At 37.1% G+C, this 22,360-nt stretch overlaps 1 protein-coding gene across 2 annotated transcripts in view; it reads right to left on the minus strand.

Annotated features, from left to right (window-relative positions):
* Positions 1 to 5,665, minus strand: part of mitfb (melanocyte inducing transcription factor b) — a 41,568-nt gene extending 35,903 nt beyond the window's left edge. For both annotated transcript variants that reach the window (XM_057363093.1, XM_057363091.1), the window contains exon 1: positions 5,329 to 5,665. In XM_057363093.1, the coding sequence (XP_057219076.1) occupies positions 5,329 to 5,432 (104 nt within the window). In that variant the 5' untranslated portion in view covers positions 5,433 to 5,665. The remainder of the gene's footprint in view (positions 1 to 5,328) is intronic.
* Positions 5,666 to 22,360: the final 16,695 nt, after the last annotated feature.

Below are 22,360 nucleotides of genomic sequence, written 5' to 3' on the forward strand. Positions count from 1 at the left end.
AGGAGACACAAACAATTAGATCGCTTGGCTGCGTCCATACTAGTGTGCTGCCTACTGAATACCACACAGTATTTAGTGCCAACAATTTTATTTATACTTTAGATTTACGCGTATTCATATTTTTAGCAGTACGCAAGACTGAATAACAAACATTTGAAACTGTCACAAAACCTTGCAACATTGAATGTTTTTTAAATTGAAATCTGTATTTACAGTATGGGTGGAAATAACTTCAATTTTAACTTGCCTCCTTTTTCCGTAATCAAGTTTTTTTTATTATCTCCTCGTTTAGGTAGCTGGGACTCGCTTTCAGCTCTGGCTGCTGAGGCCTGAACATCACCCAAGCTGAGAAGTCACATTTCAACTGTGTAAAGTGTGACAGGAGACTTCACAGAAACAGCCTTTAGCCTATTGTATGTTTATCCTTCATAACCTTGTTTTTGTTTATGACAAATTCAATATGCCAACTAGTGTATACCATACTCAGACTAAAAACTAAGGCAAATAGTTCTGCGCTACAGAAATTATATCTAGAGCAGTGGTTCTTAAACTGGGGCCCCAAGATAGATCCAGGGGAGCAACAGATTTTGTGGTATTATATGAAATATAGAAGTTTATCATAAATGTTATTCAATTAAACATCAGAAAAATAGGACAACCAACCAGAAGTACTGATGTTCCAGCATTGTATAACAGAATTTGTTTCTGGTTTCATCAAAATTCTAAGTCTAAGATTCTAAGTTTTTATTTGGGGGGCCGCAAAGCGATGCACTCTACACAAAGGGGGCCTTACAACAAAAAAGTTTGTGAAGTTTCTAATCTAGAGAACGTGATGTAAAACAATCCAACATGAAGTCAATATGAAAGAATTTAATTTGACTTATTTTACGTTTCAGTTTTCTCCTTTGTGTAAATTTGTCACTAAACGCGGGAAAGATCAGAGGCTCAATATGGTTAGGTGTATGGGTGGGATTTAGAGACAGAGATACTCATATAGCAGCTATCTCCCATCATCATACATTATGGAAATTCACACAGGGCTTGAAATGAAGCAGAACGCAGAGGGACAGAGCATCACCTCAAAATTCTGTTTTATCCATAAAATGGCCTCCAAACGCTATGCACATTTCATACATGTACATAAATATAGTGCCATTTTCTGCATCTACGGCTTACAAATGTCAAATATGTCCTCAACTAGAGTCGCCCAAGTGAATCTGGGCCATTTCCAGCACTGAATTCAAATTTGACTTGATGTTGATTTCAACAATTACACCCAACTGAAATCAAAGAATATATGTTAAAGCTGCAGTCCGTAACTTTTGCCTGTCTACCTTCATCTCGGTTTGAAACATAAAATTACAGGCGACTTGACATAATTACAAGAGTAAAATGACATTAAATTACCGTACCTAGCAGCTCAACTTATAAATTACTATAATAAACTTACTTACTATTATAAATGTACCATATATAATAGTAATTATAAAAATGTTTTTTATTATTTTTAACCAAAAAAAGGTTATGGAATGCAGCTTTACTCAACCGAATGTCATAGCCTGATCTATGACACTATTGCAATTTTTTTCTTATATTTTGAAAGGTTTGCAAAGAGCATTGAATTCAAATCTAAGTTAAATCACCGTAACAAATTTTACTGTTAAGCATGGAAACAGCGATGATATTTTCTCTGATTTTAAAATCTTCAATATATAAAAAGATGAAACTCCTACCTCTTGACTCGTGTCATTGACTGTTGATCTTTATTCCAGTAATTGACTTAACTTGCTCTTTTTCTCTTCTTTTCTTCACTTGTTTGAAACTCAACTTTATTCACCCCTGCTGGAAACACTGACGCACTCACAGTTCACAGAATGAGGTGATAAGGCGGAAACATTTCGGGAGAGTGAATGAAACTGCGGGGTTTCGTTTTAAAACGTTGCTCTGCACTGATTCATCATCTCTTTCACATTCCTGCTATTGAGTATGAATTACTTATTTATATAATCACCGCTTTATAAATGAGGAGATTAGCAAAACATGTCTTTAGACCATTAGATGGCTGATGTACCTGATCACATTATATGACTTGTTGCAAGTACCATTTCAAAAGTTTGTTTTCGGTCTGAATTTGTTATTGTGATTGGTTTGGGACTTTGGGTCTAGCAGCAGGTTTGAATGTGTTCTGATCTGACATGAATTAAATGAATAATGATTAATAAATAATGTAATAATAACAGCTAAAAAATCAGATAAAAGCAATAATTCTCATAGACAAACTGGCAACTAGGCCTATTTCTAATGTGCATAAAATGATTTTGTTTACATCATGTTAGAGGATCTAGCTCAAGTTTCCCAGCACTGGCAAAAGGTCACAGATGTTCTAATAAACCACATGATACAACACTGATTTCACAACTGTGCTTTTAAGGGCTGTTGTGTTTTTAGGGACCTTAAACTCACTTGGGTGTGTAACCAGCAGAGGCCATCTTCCTCATGTCCCCAGGTAATCGTAAAACGTTTTAATACTATATTCAAATCCGCAATAAAACCTGAGCACTGGTAAAATATAATATAGCTGCAAGCAGCAATTATCGGGTCAAGCCCTACATGGGGACAATGGGAAGCATATGTGGACCTTTCTGTTTGCAACTGCAATAAAATAAACTACTATTAAAGTGTAATTACTTTTGCTTCGCTTTCAAGGAAACTGCCTCATAAACAATAAAAATTGCACCACAGAGGTTGAGAACGCACGTTTGAAGACTCAAGTCTGATTCTAATTTGGGGAATTTTGGGAGGGGCAATAGAAAAAAAACAGGAACTCTTGAAATCTGACTCAAGAGTTACGCTGACGACCACCTAAAAATACACGCCACCGTTCCGGTGTCTTGCGTCAAACACCCAACCGCAATGGCCTTGAAATTGACAAAGCAATGAAAAATCAAACCACATCTGTTATTCAAGCTGTGAATCAACCACAAGCACAGTCACCGCCCCAGAATTACAAACACCTTAACCATCTTCTTCAAATAAAACAGCTCATGAATGAAAACAAGGGTTTCGAGGAAAAAAGAGGAGAAGCAAGGAGTGTTGGACATGGTCTAGTGAATGTGTCTGAGATGTGATGATGTTCCTTTTACCAGCCACTGTGTTACTAGACTGCAAAAACACATGTTCCCTGAAACTTAACCTCTGCCTGGTGCGATTTTCATATCAGAAACACTGAACTGTAGTCAATGATGTCCCAGAAGTGAAAATTGCCAACATTCTTCCAAATATCTCTCTCTGTGTTCATCAAAACAAAGTCATTTATAAAGGTTTGAAATGACATAAGGGTGAGTAAATGATGACAGAATTTGTATTTTTGGGTGAACTGCAGCATAAAAGCATAAAATACATGTCCTTACATCTTGTCTGCATCAGACAAGGCCGATTGTACATCATGATGCTGCAAAATTGTCAGAATAAGCAGGCAACAATTTGTTATGCGCCCTTGCAGACAACACTGTTGAATGTTTGTACCATGGAGCTTCTCTTATAACATGTATTTTATTTTCCGGTAAAACTGAATCATAACAAACTGGGTTGCATAAACTCATATTTTTGGATTTTCATCAAAGGTCAATCTGTGACGTAATGGAATTTCAGTGGGTGTCTCAGACCAAAGTTCGCAGCACCTTTAAAACAAAAAACTATGAACTGAACAACAGAACAACACACATTAGTGGACACAGGAATTGTGTTTGGAGGGCATCAAAAGGTTTTTTGCAGAACATGCAAGAAATATGAAATAAAAATGAACAACCATAAAGCAGCATCTATAGATTTATGAATGTAGCCTCTTCTATTAATGTCAGTCAGTATGAAAATGTATGAAAACTAAATTCGATAGCACATTTAAGGAGTTCAATTCTTAAAAGATAGAGAGTCAAAAGAATAAACAGTTCGACCTGAATTCATTGCAGAAACGTGTAAACATATATTCTAAATATATAGATTTTATACAGTAGATTAAATGTCCGAAATGAATAGGGTGCTTGTCAGGGACAGAAAATAATCATAAACTCAGCCAACCCATAATATCTAAGTAATAATGACGATAAGGGGAATTACAGTATGTACCATGAAAATCGGGTATCTGTGACAACTGTCACCTATGCATGGCCATGCATGTCAAAATCTTTAGTCATTATGTTAAAAACACCAACCAAACATTAAACCTCCACACAAAAGCGTAAAACCCAGATAAAGCGTTTTTAAATGAACTTCAATCCTGCTGTGCTTCAACACTTCAATTTATTTACACTCATATCTCAGACGCAACCTAAAATAGCCCCCGAAATTTACCCACAGCATCTGAGGTATTAGCCTGCGCTTCTAAATTTATGTTGTTAATTTTCACCTCATGGCGGGCAGAGCTGTCTGTCTCATCTAAATTAAGATCTCTCCATCTGCCAATGCAGCTTCACAGAAGAAAATTAATGTAGTGCGATGGAAACTGTTTCAAATCAGTTGGTTTTGCATAAAAATGTACTTTCTGCAAGAAAGTCTGAGATAAAGAGAGAGATAAACTCAATACATCCATACATTAAATAATGTTTAGAGGTCAAACCATAACGACTGTATGTGCTCATATGTATGACAGAACTATAAGCTTGTCAACCAATAATAAATTGTATGGCATGTAATTTCTGGTTAGTTTACACATTTGCCTGTACAGTTTAAGAGGCAAATATGTATTTAATATGTAATTTCCTGCCTAAATTATAACACAACATCCTCTATTTAGTTATTTCTGTGGATTTTGTTGCTGCACCTATCTGATATAGCCCATTTAATGTAAATAAGCATTTTCATAAATATTCATATCTGTTCAGCAATGTGCAATAGTAGTATTCATGAAAGTTATAAAGTCTCGCCAAAGTTCATTAAACTTCTAAAACAGTTTTCATTATGAGTTTGATCATTATACAGACATATAATTAAGTGAGTAAATATTTGATGATGATGATGTTGTATCCCAAGGCGTTGTCTAACTGTAACACCCATCGAGGCTGCAAGCAACGCGACGCGACCAACTTGAGCGCGCTCAGTATAATGAACGAGCCGTCTACACTGCAAGCGGCGGCTACTCGCGCTGGTTATAATAAAAGCTGTGTTCGCGTCGCAAACTAGTAGAATAACAAATACAAATCAAAGAAATATAATAGAAAGCACATGTTTTGATCTTTATCAACTTTATAGCGCATGCAATATAGAAAAGGTAGTTCGCATCACAGCTGTCAAACGCAGAAATAAGAGACGCGCTCCGCTTAATTCACCGACCTGTTTTTCAGCGGCTGACTCTTCAGCTCGTAATACGTTTTAGGCTCTTCGTGAAATTCCTCGCCGACTTCAAAGTCTGGCACGATCCCCGATTCTGACTGCATTTTCCAAGTGGTCAACTTTCGTCAGCTCCCAGGTGGAAAAAACGATACGTCAGTTCAAAGCCGTACTTTCAGACGCACGAAGTGCCAGCCACCGTGATGTCAAGCTTTCAGTTCTCGTGCCCTCCAGTAGTGCGCTGCTGTCATTTTGTAGTCCGTTAAGAGGGCTTTTTAAGTTATAGCCAGTTGAGACAAATGACTACTGAAACAACAAATCCCGGAGCCGCCAGAGTCATGCGTCAGCAACTTTTCATTGGCCGCCACTGAAAGAGGGCTTCATCTGTTGCAAACTTTATCGGCTGTTAAAGTAAATTTAAAGGACAGGTAAGCTTTTTACTTGTTTAATGATGAAAAAATGTGTAATATGTCGTTCACCGAGGATAACATATTCACTTGTTTTGAAGTACACGAAATAATAATGTAATTAAATTATCGAAACAATTTTGTAAACAGTGCAATTAGTGGCCACGCGGTGGCAGTGTAATCAAATCAATAAAATATCCCACGTCAACTTTTTAATCTAATGCCTCATGAATGGTTAATTATTGCACTGGATTGTAACGTATGGTTTTGCTGGTTTATTCATTCTAATATACACTGAGCAGAGCTATTCATAATTTACTAGTAAATCAGGTTTCAGATTTTCCTGTTAAAATGAAATAAACAAAGAAATTCATACAGATTTGGAACAACTCGAAGCTGAGTAAATGATGACAGAAGTTTAATTTTTGGTTGAAGTATCCCTTTAAATGCTCACATGTGCATTTTCTTACATATTCCACCTCAAATATTGAAGTAGACTGACATCTGCCTTACAATAAGAGTGGGGAAAAGGAAGATAATTCACATACTGTTTACACACTTTTATACTTCATGTTTGATATTTGAATACTGGCATGTTTGTGATCTCCTTCAGATCACACCTGAATTACATTGTCCATTTTTGAAAATGATTTTATGTGTTTATTTATTTATTTTGCCTAGTGCACTTACAAAATCATTCAAGTGTGCATCGTAAGAGTCTAGACAATCAGGAAGGAAATGAAGACATAGGAAGTTTAGCTGCAATATTAGGTAATGGAAAGTAGGCAATGTATTACTGCGATGACTCTAATCGTGAAACAGTTATCGGTTTCTTACTGTACATCATTATTGTAAGAGTCTATATAGTCTCACTAGTGATTTCAGTCCTACAGCAGCCTCGATGATGCAAAACAGCAAAATTGCATGTAAGATAAACAACAACTTTGAACTGTGTAATTGAGAGGTGGCAGAGTCATTTAAAAGAGCTTTGCAAGGCTAAAACATTCAGATTTATTGATGGTCATTTATCAAGAGCATCTCCACTAATCCTCAATAACACATCCAGCCAAGTGATTTGCTTGCGCATGCAGAGTAGATTCTTCACAATCTTTAATTAAACTTTAACAGGGCTTTGATTGGCTAACTCCCAGCTGGACATTGAGCCGCTCATTCATTGCAGATGATGTGCGTGTGTTGGGGAGAAAGGAGGGTCCCATGGGCATTTGCAGTGGGCAGGGAGAAGATGCTACTAAAGGAGACCCTTTGTTGATAGATAGATTTTTTTTTACAAACTCAAAAATCTCTGCACAGTTTGATCCGGTTTTGCTGTGCATGGGGTAAACCTTTATAAACAAAACCCTTTTAGCACTCTACACTGTCTAATCTATATATAAAGAGTAATGACTTTGAAGTACAGAAGCGCAGAGACATCAGATATGTATAGGAGGCGCCTCAGTCCTGGCTGCAGGTTCAATAATGTTAATGTGTTCTCACACAGTGCATTGAGCCCTGGGCTTTATTTAATTATCCCATAAGAAACAAGACTTTCTAATTTACCACTCACGCTCACTCATTTTGTCCAGTTACTAACTGATCGATCGAGAAGTTTTTGAAAGATATCATTTTTACAATTGATTTGTGTTCATGGTACTTATATGGTCCTAATTACTGTAATAAATCATTGTGTAATTAACGTGTGCATAGACAAGTTTGTAAACAAAAAAGCACTTCCTGTTTTAGTTTAGTACAACCAAGAGAATGCTTAAAATCCAATGCTAAACAAATATCTTTAAGACTTAATTATGTAATCATACTGTGTATGATTCAGTTCGATTGTATTTCTATAGTGCTTTCTACTATTTTGCATTGTTGCAAAGGGGGTTTGCAGAAAGAAAAAAACATTTTCGAAACAGAAGAAACACAACCCTGCTGCAAAAACAACAGAAACCATCAGAGAAATTCTAATGGTTCCGTTTAAATCCCTTTATGAACCAATCGCTTTTTTCATGAAAAGCATTACACAATTCCTTTTTATAGTGTGTTTTGGGCATTATTCCAATAGGATTATTCTGCCAGAGAACACCCCACCGTCAAACCAGTTGACACCATTATAGTTTCCTTTAAAACCAATACGATTCCTATTATAACCATTAAATCCATTACATGTTCTTTTGTGTTTTGGGCAGGGTTCTATTGTCAGCAATGAAAGGTATAAAAATGACATCATAGACAACATGAAAATGGTGATTATATAGACTGTAGAATATGTTATTATTGCTTTTTACATAAGATGTGAAATACTGCCTACCGTAATAATAGTTTTCTGTTAGATCAAATGAACCACGTTCAAAGTAAAAATGTATTAATATTATTTGATTGTATTTTAATTTAATTGTAAACTTATTTATCCCCGCCCCATATCATCTGTTATTTCTATATTTTAACCAAACAATCATTAATCGAACGTAAATGGGACGTGAAGATAACGATATTTCCCAGTTTCGCCGGTGGATGGGCAGTAACAGCGGTGTGTGTGTGTGTGTGTGTGTGCGTGTGCGTGTGCGTGTGCGTGTGTGTGTGTGTGTAGATAACGGCATGGCCCCAGTCTCTTTGTAGCCGGTAAAGGGAAGGCGTGGTGAGTGACTAGAATGAAATGATGCTGAGGGAATAAGGCAGATGTGCGGCGGTATATCACACAGAGACCATCTGAATTACACGGAAACGCCCTTATAGGAAAGGTAAGATTTATTCGCCTATGCATTCACCAAATGAGTTGCTTTTGTATTATTATCATTTATCTCGCAATTCGGCTTGACAACAGGCGTGTACGCACGTGAATACAAAAAATGAACCGGAGGTTTGCGTATAAACTCAGATTCAGTTCGTATGCATATAGCATGAATTCGACCAAATGGGTTTGTTAAATTTGATCATGTTTAATAAAGATATGATCTGTTATTATCAGATCCTGGAGTGAAGATTCGTTCATTAAGTCTTTCGATACATCAGGCATGATCATTTTGTATTGTATTAAAGCAGCGTGTGTGAAGCGCATCTGTCAGGTAACGTACAGTAGATCGGATGGTTTACAATGGCAACATGCTTTCTAGGTAGACAGCTCGCTAGGTTTTAAGACACGGCCAATGTGTCTAGCTCTTCTTTGGTTATCAGTTTGTAAAGGTGGACTGGATTGTGTAAGGTGGTTTGTGAAATGAACCTTTCCTGTTTGATGAGGACACAGGAAATTACAAACACAACTGATGTCGTATTTGGCACATGATCTGTCATGTTCGTAAAATAAGTGAATGAATGAAAAGAGAGATGCAAATCTGCAAAAAAGTGCAAATCATGTGGTGCTTTCAGCATGGATTTGTTGTTTTAGTGGCTTAACAGCTTGAACTCCATAACATGCTAATTTTTTTATTCTGGTTGAATGGATGCAAATTTTAAAGCAAATGTGAAACCCCATAAGCATCTTATTGCGTAGTCAGTGTACTGTAGTAATTTCTTTCCTCTTTCTATTTAACTACTGCATTTGTTCCTCAACTTTTTTTTTGAGGACCGGACAGACACTCTCGTTTTTCATTTCACGTTTTTTTTGACACAGTGTAAAATGAGGTCAGGAGGATGAAAGGAGAGAAATTTGCATCCCTTTATTTGCATGCCATGCTGTAGGTTCTCTAGAGTGTTGCTTTGCCGAAAATAGTGAAACCGTCATGAATTCCCAAAACTCTGAATGAAGACCAGCAACTGTAACACTAGCTGCACGGATTCCAAACGAACGAAATTTCTGTTCATATGACTCTTGACCTGTTGTTGTTTTTTTGTTTCTTTGTTTTTATCGAACCTCTCAGGAAAAGACAGTGGATTTGACGTACGTCTGCTTTGTAAACAGGAACTTAGCTATAGAGGAGTCTTTGAGTGTGGAAATGAGCTTCCACCATCATTTCTGTGAGAAACAACTGCAGGAATTGTACAGGAAGTCCTGTCAAAAACAGACAGCGACTATTTTAAACTCTATTACGGAGAAGATAACTCATTGTTTGCGTGTCAGTATTCCTCTGAAAACTTCTGGAAGTGACAGGTTTTTCTGCATCCTCTAGGACATCTCTCTTTGAAAAGTTCATGTTTTACACATCTCACCATCAAAGTGCTTGTTTTGGTACAAATTTAGTTTAGTTTAGCAGGTAACCAAACATATTTTTAGTTTAGGGCCATTTCTCTTTTCCCTATTGTACGCTCGGTTTCAGCACATAGTTGGCAGGTATCTCAATGGGACACGGTCTCCTGATAATTCTCAATAAAGGCAAAAACAGAACAAAGAGTAGGAATCATTTGAGAAAAAGTCAAGAAAGATTGGGGTTATATTAACTCGAAGATCAAATCATCCTCATGTCATTCCAAATCTGAATGACTTTCTTTCTTCTGCAGAACACGAAAGCTGATAACTTAACAACACTGACCCCATTGACTTCCATTGTACAGAAACATTTCTCAAAATATCTTCTTTTGTGTTCCACAGAACACAGAGTCTTATACAGGTTTAGAATGACAGGTGGGTAAAGAAATAAAGACAGAATTTATATTTTTAGATGAACCGTTTCTTTAAAGTACAAGCTCAAAGCAAAGCAAAAACATCAAGACTGGCTGTCAGAGTGACAATCAGAGGACGGACATTTTTCATCTGTTCACGTCCGTTACATCTTCCAACTTAAAAGGCATGCAAGGGAATATAGTAATTCTGTGTCCAAATTCTCTGATATTTCATTGTTCATCACGTGGCAGCTGCGAAAAGTTCGCAATTCCGAGGAAAGAGTGAGAGGAAATGAGTGCATTCGGACACAGCATTAGATAAACACTTTATATTGTGTTACATACGCATCACGTCCCAAATGACTAAATAATTGCTTGAAATCTGATCTGACAGTTCACACCAAGACGGAATCTTAAATAAAAGCATTTGTAAGCCACTTGTAGGTTGTCGAAAAACCCAGTGCTCTGAAACCAGTTCCCACGTGAATGATAAACCGTTCTCACACATCTCTCACAGAGAATTCTGTTGTTTTGTAGAAACACTCGATAATCACATACAGTTTATCGTTCGGTTCAGTGGAGTGACACCACTGACCTTCAAAATCCCAGATATGATATATACCCAACAGCTGCTGTTTAGACTGTGAGCTGCAGGTGGGCGACAAACACACGAACATGACTCGCCCGTAGGATATGAGCTACAGACGGGACCGTGTGTGTGTGTTTATGTAAGAGGTGTGTGTAATCACTCTAAAGCTGGATCCTATGTCATGATATCGACCTCTATTGTTACAGAGAGAAACCAGTGAGAGTGAACTATCTCCTTCTGAACTGTATATGTGTATGTATAGTAGAGCATCAGTGGATTGTAAACCAGATACTGTAGTATCTCTACACAAAGTGTCTTCATATGCTGAGTCATATTGAGTCCTGCTAAGATTTATTGTCCTTGTCAGATCTGTTTCATGAGGATACCCTCAATATATGTTAAACAAACCAAATTGTACACAACAATAGGTCTCAGTAGCTCTTTTCTAACACCCACAGTAGATGCTTTCAAATATAGATTTCCATACATGTAATGGTTAGTTTATTCTTTGCACAATGTAAAATGTATTTATAGTTAAAAACAAGAAAACACAATTCATATACTGTGCACGGGGAGGCAGAAAACCCCCAAGGGCTTACAGAACATCCACCTAAACAACAAAGAGAAATAATAATAATAATAATAATAAATCCATTAATAATAAATACAGCAATAATAATAATAACAATAATAATATTTAAAACCTTGCCTCAAATGAATTACATATATCATAAACCAAAAAATATATACACAAAAAAGCAAACAAAAAACACCCAAAATATACAAAGCAGAAAAGGCAATTTTACAAAACATCAGTATATGTAGGGGTGACCCCGAATCGTCGACGATTCGATGCTTCGATCGGAGGAGCCTGATTCGACTACCAATCGCCAGTGGTGTAAAGTATTGGAGNAATAATAATAATAATAATAAATCCATTAATAATAAATACAGCAATAATAATAATAACAATAATAATATTTAAAACCTTGCCTCAAATGAATTACATATATCATAAACCAAAAAATATATACACAAAAAAGCAAACAAAAAACACCCAAAATATACAAAGCAGAAAAGGCAATTTTACAAAACATCAGTATATGTAGGGGTGACCCCGAATCGTCGACGATTCGATGCTTCGATCGGAGGAGCCTGATTCGACTACCAATCGCATAGTCGAATCTTCGCAGAGGTGTTATGCAATGGGGATCATGTCACGTTGGTTATATGGGCAGTGACGTAGCAGACATGCATGCACTGCGCTATTCGTGATGTAAAGAAATGGGACGTTTTTAGGGTACCTAATTTGGGTACCGAAACCCCCAGCGCATATGAGCGCGAGGTCTGGCATGACCCAGCGCAGGATCGCGTCTATCCGCGTCTTCTGTGATGTGAGACCGATATAGAGAAGCAGCACGTTCCGCACGCACTCGCAGATGACTCGCAAATGAATGTGTACACTGTTTCCAAACATTTGTCACTTACTTAATGTTTGGGCATTTAAATATGAATTAACACCTTCTCTTTACAGTAAATGCACATAGTCTGTTACTTAGACTGAACTTTGCGCTGCATGATAAAAAAGTAAGTAAAATAACCAAAATCACCATATATAGCAAGCACGGCGCAGACTTTTGGATCTGAAAGCAAGCATGCGTGTCAGGGGGACGGAGAAAGAGTGCGCAGGAAAAAAGGTGAAAGGGACTTTTTGACTGTTTAAATGGTAAGATGCTTTATTGCATTCCTCCTTTACATGCGGTAAATAAAGTCACTTTATTGGTAGTTCATGAACGTGCTGTATTCCCGTTTGTAAAAAATAATGAATTATTATCGAGTAGTTTTAAAAATAGTTTTGAGGCGAGATCTGGTCTTCAGTATTGTATGGCACAGCATTGTTACGTGATGTTTAAGGTAAATTATTTTGAGTATTTGTGGCTTGTGTTTTCAAAATTATGTTCCCCTGCATTTCAGACATTTTGCCTAAACACTTTTTGCACATTGTGACTTGATTCTGGATTATTTCGTTTATTTATTATAAAGGTATATTCTGTTCGCGCACACACACAATCGCACACACGTCTGATTCGACTATCAGTCGACTATAGGCAAGACGTGACAATTCTGATTCGACTATGTAAATTCTTAGTCGGGAACACCCCTAAATGATTCTTTTATAACATGCTAAAGAACAATTTTTTTGCCAAATGGGATAAACCATTATTGACATTTGTCTTTAGATTTTCTGTATGTTCTTTTTTCTGTATTTTATTTCAAAGTATAGAAATCACCACTGGTCTTGAGTGAAATGCCATGAGTAAAAAAGCTGTTTTGAAGTACAAGGTTAGGACTCGCGGATGTAAGTCCGCTTTTAAAATAGGAGGCAGTAAGAAAGTGCTGGAGGAGCTGATGCAATTGACGTTTATCTTGTGATGTGAAAGAATATCTGTGATGCTGCCTTAGAAATGGTCCAAAACAAGCTGTCTTCAAAGACTGGACGGTTTGGAACAGCTATATGATGCCTTAAAATGCAACTCTGAGCAGAGCGAATATGCAAGAAATTTTGTAATCTACATTTTGGAGTCTAAATTTGAATGTCTAAGTTGTTTACCAATGGCTTTTATATGACAGGACAGTAGTGCGGGGTAGAGATAGGGGTGTGGGATTTGCAAAGGACCCTCTGAGACAGGAAAGGAACTCAGGTCGCATCAAACACACTGACAGTATATGTCAGTGCGCTAACCCCAAGGCTATTGGCGCCAACGTTTTTCCTTTTGAATTCGATTTTGTTTACCCCCTTGGCAAACAGATTATTTAAGTAAAAACACCAATATCAAATACTTTCTCTAAAAGCAAATCATAAAATCTTTATGGAATTGTATTGAAAAACAAGGCATACAATGTGTTCATGTTTATTTCAGTAAAGTGCTGTAGGTGTTTTTCTAGGATTTGTTTCTTTCATTTCAAATTTTCCCAATATTGCCACTGGACTAATGAAATCTTAACCAGAGGGATGCGAGTTCAAAGAGTCCGATTGAAAAGTACATCTGTTGTGCCCTTGATTGAGCCACTTAACCCTAAACAGTCTCTCAAGGGAACTACGTCCTGTAGCTACACAAAAATTTGCTTAAATAAACGACTCTGGCCCAAAATCTAGTGAGATGACTTGCTGTCTCCTGCCTATGGACGGCTGTCTACCTACCTAGACAGCTTCCAAAGCCAAAGTGCTCACACTGATGACAGACCCTGGGCCGGATGTACAGTATATACATCATTTTTCACACACATACACCATATGGACAAAAGTATTTGGATGCCTCCTAATAAACATGTTTTTCTATTTCAGTAATTCCAATCAAAACAAATATCAATGCTAACATACAATACCACATTTGTTATTAGGGCTGTGCAATATTAAAGAAAAATGCGATATGCGATAGCATGCTAAATAATGCGATACGGTATTTCTTTTTTTAAAATCAATTTAAATTGTTTTTAAATATATTGAAAAATGTATATAACCCATAGAAAAAGAAAAAAATGTGATATACAATAATTTGCTTAATAATGCAATGTGCGATAGAATAATGGTTCAAGTTAGTCAAATATATATAAACTGAAAATTACAGATTTTACATTATTTCTGATTATGAATCACCTTTCACACATCAGACACAGTCTCTCTGCTATCTGCATCAACTTAAAACGTATATACTATAGACCACTTCGCAAGATGTAAACACTGGTCCAGAAGCACTTCTGGTTTCAGTTTTATTTATTTATTTTTTTAATCTCACATATATAATTGAAACTTTAAGATATAATACTGTATAAGATATACAAATGTCCTGTGAGTTGAAATTTTGTTCAACCATTGTGTAGTGTTAAAAAACTGAAATAGAAAGTTCTTTTTGACCATCTTTGGATCAGTGTTGTTTACGTCATCCAAAGTGGTCTATACGTAACTTTTTGATTTTTTTTAAATAATTCCGTTATTGCAAAATATTGCGATATGCATATTGCATTTTTGCACAGTAGCGATATTGCGATCATTTCCATATATTGTGCAGCCCTAGCTTATATCTTTCTAAATGTCAGCTTTGAAAATAGCAAATATCTCTGAAGAGAACCGCAGAGCAGATGAGTTGTGTTAAGCAGCATGTTCAGGCTTGGACTGCTGTGAAACTACACACGTGTGCTGCGAGAGCTGTCAGCACAGGTTACAAACGCTCTGATTCTCAATGGGTGACAAGCCGTATCCTCAGTTCATTTGCGGCTTGAAAGGCTCTTCTTCTCCCCCTCGGTCCCCCCTCCCGTGGGGACTGCGGTCTAAATCTGTTGGAGAGAGAACTAGTGCAGCTTCTCTCTGAGAAAGTCTGCAGTTCCTGATGGTGCCGGGGAGCAGTTCTGCTCTGATGTGACATGAACGTGACGGTCAGCAGGTACTGATACCACAGCTGAGAAATAAATACAGTTACTGAAACAAAGCATTAAAGGCCCGTTCACAGCCAGGACTGTAACTGTAACTATAACATCTTATAAAACGCCTGTGCTAGAAAGTCTTTCACATTTTTGATACCATAGTAAAAACTAATATGCTATTTAACACACTCCCTTATCATTCAAGTTAAACACTAATAGAATTATCAAAAGTAAATATGACATTTATATTTAATTTATTTAACGGTCATTCAAATATACTGTATTTGTTCCTCTTATAAAACATCACTTATTACAACAGATAATGGGATTTTACCTACACATGGTGATGAGCAGAATAATACCAAATAATTTGGTTTTACAACCCTTAAAGTAATAGTTCGCCCCAAAATAAAAATTCTGTCATCATTTACTCACCCTCTGGTCTTTTCAAACCTGTATGCCTTTCTTTTTTCCGCAGAACACAAAAGAAGATATTTTGAAAAATGTTAGCAACTGGCCTCCATTGACTTGCATTGGTTTTGTGTCCATACAATAGAAGTGAATGGGATCCAGTGCTGTTTGGTTACCAACTTTCTTCAGAATATCTTCTTTTGTGTTCTGTGGAAGAAAGAAAGAATTTTCATTTTTGAGTGAACTATCACTTTAAGTACACATAACACAGTTTCGCTTGCCTTGCCTTGACCAGACAGAATGTTACCGTTCAAATTCACAGTCAAACGTATTGGCCAGCAGAAGCTTGTGTTCTTGTGATCATAATACAGTATTTATCAGAAAAAAATGACAACAATTCCACAACAGTTGTTGAATAGTTGTTAGAGACGAGTGAATCAGTGATTCAAAACAGTAGATACAGTCTCATGCATTCTCCCTCTGTTGGAATTCTCATCATATATTGAATTTTTATGTCTTGGCACACAAAGGTTTTGGTTGGATTTGCACTGACTTTCAGCACTGAATCCTCTATGAATTTGCTCAAACGGACACACACACTTCACCACTAACTGAATTAGGCTTGAATTGAATTATGTTTAGGAATTCTTGTCGAGATGGTCAGAGGTCATTGCAGGCATTTGAGTGTCTATATCAGAAACAGTTGGACAAGAGACTGGAGAAGTAGCTCAGGAGGGAGATTCTCTTCAGTATTGGAATTGAGGTAAACATATGTCTGACAAGGACGTGGTTGTTTGTGAGAGAGCATCCTGCATGGTTGAGCTTGTTTACGGGGATGTAGACTGACAGGAAGACATTTGTTGTGAGGCAGTGACTTGATAACTTATGCAGTTGTCTGGTCAGCAAGTGTGAGTTCATTGCCCGTCTCAGTCACTCGGACAGATAGTGGCCATTTCTCAATATGTGTTCTTCAGCGGTCTTGTGTTCTGGAATTGAGAATTGGCCAGTGTTAAAGTCCCAGTGAAACTAAAACTTACAATGCCTATTTTTTCATGAAATATTGCAGCGTTTATTGTAACTAGCGCATCAATATGGGTCATTCTCTTTTTAAAATTCACGTGCCTTCATAATCTTCAGTTAAAATCTGAAAATGCACTTCTGCCCTCTAGTGGTAATCCTCCTCAGATGACCTAAATTAGTGGGCTTGGGCGGAGCATCCATTAACTCCTCCCCTTCAACTCCCAGTCTCTGCTGCCTGTTCCATTTTAAAATGCAACAACTGTTTTTATACATCCAATTAATTCGCAGTGAAAAACGCAAGCCACGCCCAATATTTTTTTTAATTAGAAATTCTATTTTACTCAGAAATGCGTCCAAATACGGAATTAAAAAGGATCACAACTTCCAGTTCACGGGGACTTTAAAGCTGACATGTGTCACTTCTTCAATGTTAAAATAGCTTCGCCTTTCTAGTTTAACATGCAAATGATTCAAAGGTGTTTTGAAGATCTCTAGTAATCTGACTTCTGCATGTACGTTTTGAAAGTAACACAATGCATATAATGCAAAAATGCATATTCCCTAAACACCATTGACGCTAATGATGCTAGATTCGCAGTCGCACAATTACCTTTCAACTTTTTGACTGGAAAATAGAAAGGATGAGTACGGTCAGTGTATAAGAAGAAAAACATGTTCACAGCCTGACAGACTGTGACACAAGTGGTGATAAATTATTCATCACATGGAGTAAACAGAGATAAGCTAATAACACAGACAAGGCGGAGTTTGACAGAGGCTCCCGCGCAGGTTTGCTTTGCAGACATGATATCCACAACAAATCTAAATGTATAGATGGGCTGGAGCCACACATCTCTGTCCCGCCGTGTTCTCAGAATCGATCTAAATGTAATTATGACAAACAGTTTTTTCTTTCCATGCATTCCAGCCAATAAAAATGTGGAAACTCCTTCAGTGTGGATATTTGTTCAAACACGGTGTGTCATGACAATTTAATAGTGTTTGCAGAGTGTTCCTCATGTGACCTTGTAAACAGTCATGTGTCCTGTCCGGGTTCCAAGAAATTTAGATTGATGTGAACATAATATTGACATGAGAAAGTCATGATTTGCTGAAGCTTGTTGAGTGTTAATTCTGTTTTGCAGAATCATTAGGAATATGTGTGTCAAGCTTCAGTCATAACACATAATGATTTGTGTCATGACTTTAAACAATTGTTTTGATATTTGACCTCATACTAGCCAGGGCTGGATTTGGACAAAAAAGTGGTCCTGGACTTCCGTCCATGCACGATTGTGTTCCTGGCTTTCCGGCTCCTTTGCAGTTGCGGTCCATCTGCGATTATGTTTCGAGGGGGTCACCCTTAGTTCGCTCGCGTTCTGGCCCACCGAGCATCAGCCCACCGGGAATATGCCCAATACCAGCCCGAATGACTTGAGTGGACATCACATCCTACAAATATGACCTCTAAACTTTCCAACAGCAACTATTTTTGTAGCCCATAAACATTAGATACTGTGGGATGTTTTGATACTGTGGCCCAGCTGCAGTTTTCATGTTGGATCACTGAAGTTAAAGTTGACAGGTGGCTATTAGTTAAACAAAGCACAGACTCTCACAGCGTTCAACAGTGTTTTCTCATCTTCTCCAAAAGAAGTCTCCCAGGCCTCAGTGGCTTTAATTTAGAGGCGTCAATGTTCTAGCAGTTGAACGGTTTCATTGTGTGAGCTGGTAGGTCTCAAACAATCAGTGGCGAATAGGGCTGTGACGGTGGTCGTGATAACTGCACCACCGCGGTGGTAAAGTGCCATGATGGTGGTGAACTGCCACCAGTGGTAGTGCACATCACTGTGACAAATATAAGTGTAATTAATATGACAGTTGCGATAAGAATTGCTATTTGTAACCTTTCAATTGTGGATGGTTTTATTTAAAAGATTTTACATCAACACAGAAATTATTGGCATACGTTTCCGTTTTTGCGTTCAAGCGTGGGCCCGCACGGCAAAACCCAGGTTATTCTGTGGGTTCTGCAATGGATCTTGTTGTGAAATGAACAGTTACATAAATTAAAACTGGCTATGACCCGCTTGCTTAGTGTTGGAGCGTGCGCAGGTTTTGCCGCGGTTGCGGAGATACATCTCTTCATTTGCGCTCCTGCGCACATCTTCTGAACGCGCATTTAGTGCAGCTGTACACATTTTAATCTGGACAATGTCAACAAGTAAGTTTCACATCAACGAGTAGGAAAAAGTAACATTTTTATGGCAATCTGAACAGGAAAGCCAATGTAGGTTTAAACAGTTGTTTCAAATGGAATTGTTAAGGACTGTAAGGGTTAATACGCCACTGACTGAAGTTACTGCAACAAGAGCTTTTTTATTTAGTATTTAGCTTTCTTATATCAATTAAGTTTTCATTATTTACTGATGTTTATTTAAATGTTTTATATGCTGTAGTGTGTCGTTTCACTGATGGATTTGCGCATTAAACATGGACTGATGTTTCATCCTCATTTATTTCAGATATCATATTTCAATTTCAAGTATTTAACAATTTCAAGTATTTAAATAAGGTTTATATTTCTCTCCTACTCGTCATGTGGTTGCTACACGCAAATATATCAATATTATTCATATAAATAATATATATTTCCCAACAACCGCACCACCGCGGTTGATTTGTCCATTACCACCGCAGTAAAAAAACTTATTTACGATTTATACCATGGGGCTGTGGAATGCTTCATTCTGATTGGCTGATGAACGTTCTATGGGTGTTCATTATTTTTCAGTCAAACGCACACCTATGAAGTAGTTCCAGATCTGTCGACCAAATTATAGTTTGATATCACTGCTCCAAGTTTAAGTGGATAAGGTTATACTGTAGCCTACTGTCTAACAATAAACAAAATGACAGGTCATTTCCATTGTCTGAGAAGAAATAACTATTAATATTTAGCAAGTATGCTACTGCAAACAATCCACCTTTTTTTTGCCTTTGGATTATGTGAAAGCTGCTCACAAAAGCAAGACACCACAAACACTGATAAACATGCTTTGGAATATAGGATTTCAGTGCAGCACTTTTAATGAAAACCTTCTCCAGTATCTCATTTTATAAATAACTGAATGCTCATCTTCATAGAGGTTTTTTTTTACTGAAATGTCTTTACTCAATTTACTGTGTTCATCTACTAAGTAGAGGCGCTCTGCTCAGGATTGCAGATTAGAGAACAAAAGATGTTTTGTTAGGGACTTCTATAATTCTGGGGGCTTTTTTGTCCTATAGTACCCTGCAATGATGTTTTAATTTGGCCTTTAAACTTTACAAACCCTCAGGGTCTGTCCTGTCCTCCCCTGTGGAAGTAACATTGTGACATCAAATGACATCAAATAACCTCTGAAACACAGACTGTGTATCAGTGTCTTGAGACAGTTTTGACATCTGAGCAGTTAATGTAAAAACTTTCTCATTTAGAGACAGCTTCCCAGACAGGGATTGGGTTAAGGCCTGACTAGGCCTTGGTTAAATTACGACAATTAAGTCGTTTTTACAATCATGCCTTACAAAAGAAATATTATTTTGTGTGGATTTTGAGACAAACAATGGCACTGATGTATTTTAAGAGAGGTCAGTGCAAGATGTTTTCAGTTTTGTCAACTCTTTATTTTAGTCTAAAACTAGTCCCAAACCCTGTATGGACCCCCCCCTTAATTTAATAACAGTTTTAAAGGGATAGTTCGGCCAAAAATTCTGTCATCATTTACTCACCCTCTTTTCATTTCAAATCTTTATGACGTCTTTTCTTCCGCAGAACACAAAAGAAGATATTTTGAAGAAAGTTGGTAACCGAACAGCACTGGCCCCCATTCACTTTATTTTTTTATTCTGTATAGTGTTATTTGTATGCACCATGGGTCTGAGAGTAACGCAGTTTCGATCCTCTATATGTATGTAATGCACATGTGGCAGAATTGACAATAAAGCAGACTTTAACTTTGACTTATTTTATATGGACACAAAACCAATGCAAGTGAATGGGGTCCAGATAACAACATTCTTCAAAAGATCTTCGTTTGTGTTCTGCGGAAGAAAGAAAGTCATACAGGTTTGAAATGAAAAGAAGGTGAGTAAATACAGAATTTTTATTTTTGGGTGAACTATCACTTTAATACAGTCCAGCTTAAAACAAGCCTACAAAATAAGTTTGGAAGTTTATTTTCTCAGGTAAATATTGTTGGGGTATTTTTTACTGGAATACAAGACAAATATTTCTAGGAAGTCTTTAAAGGCAGGTAGCAGCTAAATGTACGCAGTAATAAATAAACTTGTTGTTGTGTTGTCTGAATTTTTGTAGTTTTGTAGTAGTTAAGTGGAGTTGTTTATGCAGTGTGATCTCTTGTCATTGTTGGAGTTACTATACAATTTCATGTTGGTGAAGCAGATGTTGGCTGTCAATGAAACATGCTGTGCTAACAGAGCACAACTGTAGGTAAAATCCCGTTCATTTTCATTTGACCTTTTTAAAACTAAAGAATATTATTATTATTAACCATTTATCAGGCAAGTTACCATATTTGGTAACTTAATTGACCAATCACAACGGCATTTCCATGCCTCTCCGTGAGCTTGTGTAAGCGCATGGATGTCTCCCAGTCAATCAATAAGGGTATGGACGTGTCGTCACTTTATCACATGAACACCACGTGAGCATGCAGGAGCGCCCCCTGTGGGTGGCAAAACACTCAGCAAAATTACTGCTTACAATATCAGGAGACGCAATAGTATTTATTAGTGCATTGAAGGTTGCCAGAGTATAACATTATACAGTGATCCTGTGGGAAATTTAAACTTATTGCAGTTTTTATCATACCTTAAATGGCATATATGTGTGTTTATTTGTACTGTGAGCATTATAACTGCTAAAAAAAGTGGCACCAGCAGTACTTAGTGGTATTTTCACTTTATATATTATACATTATATACACTGACCAAAATTATAAACGCAACACTTTTGTTTTTGCCCCCATTTTTCATGAGATGAATTCAAAGATATAAGACTTCTTCTATGTACACAAATGGCCTATTTCTTTCAAATATTGTTTACAAATCTGTCTAAATCTGTGTTAGTGAGCACTTCTCCTTTGCTGAGATGATCCATCCACCTCACAGGTGTGGCATATCAAGATGCTGATTAGACAGCATGATTATTGCACAGGTGTGCCTTAGGCTGGCCACAATAAAAGGCCACTCTAAAATTTATATTTTATATATTTGTCTTATATTTTTAAATATATAAACCTTTTGGGGGAAAAAATGACCATAGACCGGCTAGGAACCATATATGGTAACTTCATTGACCTTGATTTTCAACATAAAAATGATGTTTGAAATCAATTTTTTTTTATTTTAAGTCACAAAAGCTCAAAAGTCTTGTAATAACCTCCAATAACACTCCAGGGCTGAAAACTTGAATTTCTAAGTATTTCAATGAGTGCCCTATTAAGGGTTAATGTTGCATGCCTGTTTGAACACTTTTCAGACGTATGACTCTCATTCTTGTCATTTCGGATTGGGGTAAAGTAATAGTTCACCCAAAAATGAAAATTCTGTTATCATTTACTCACCCTCATTTCAAACCCGTATGACT

The sequence above is a fragment of the Triplophysa rosa genome, linkage group LG21 (assembly GCF_024868665.1).
Source record: "Triplophysa rosa linkage group LG21, Trosa_1v2, whole genome shotgun sequence".
NCBI classification, from domain to species: Eukaryota; Metazoa; Chordata; class Actinopteri; order Cypriniformes; family Nemacheilidae; genus Triplophysa; species Triplophysa rosa.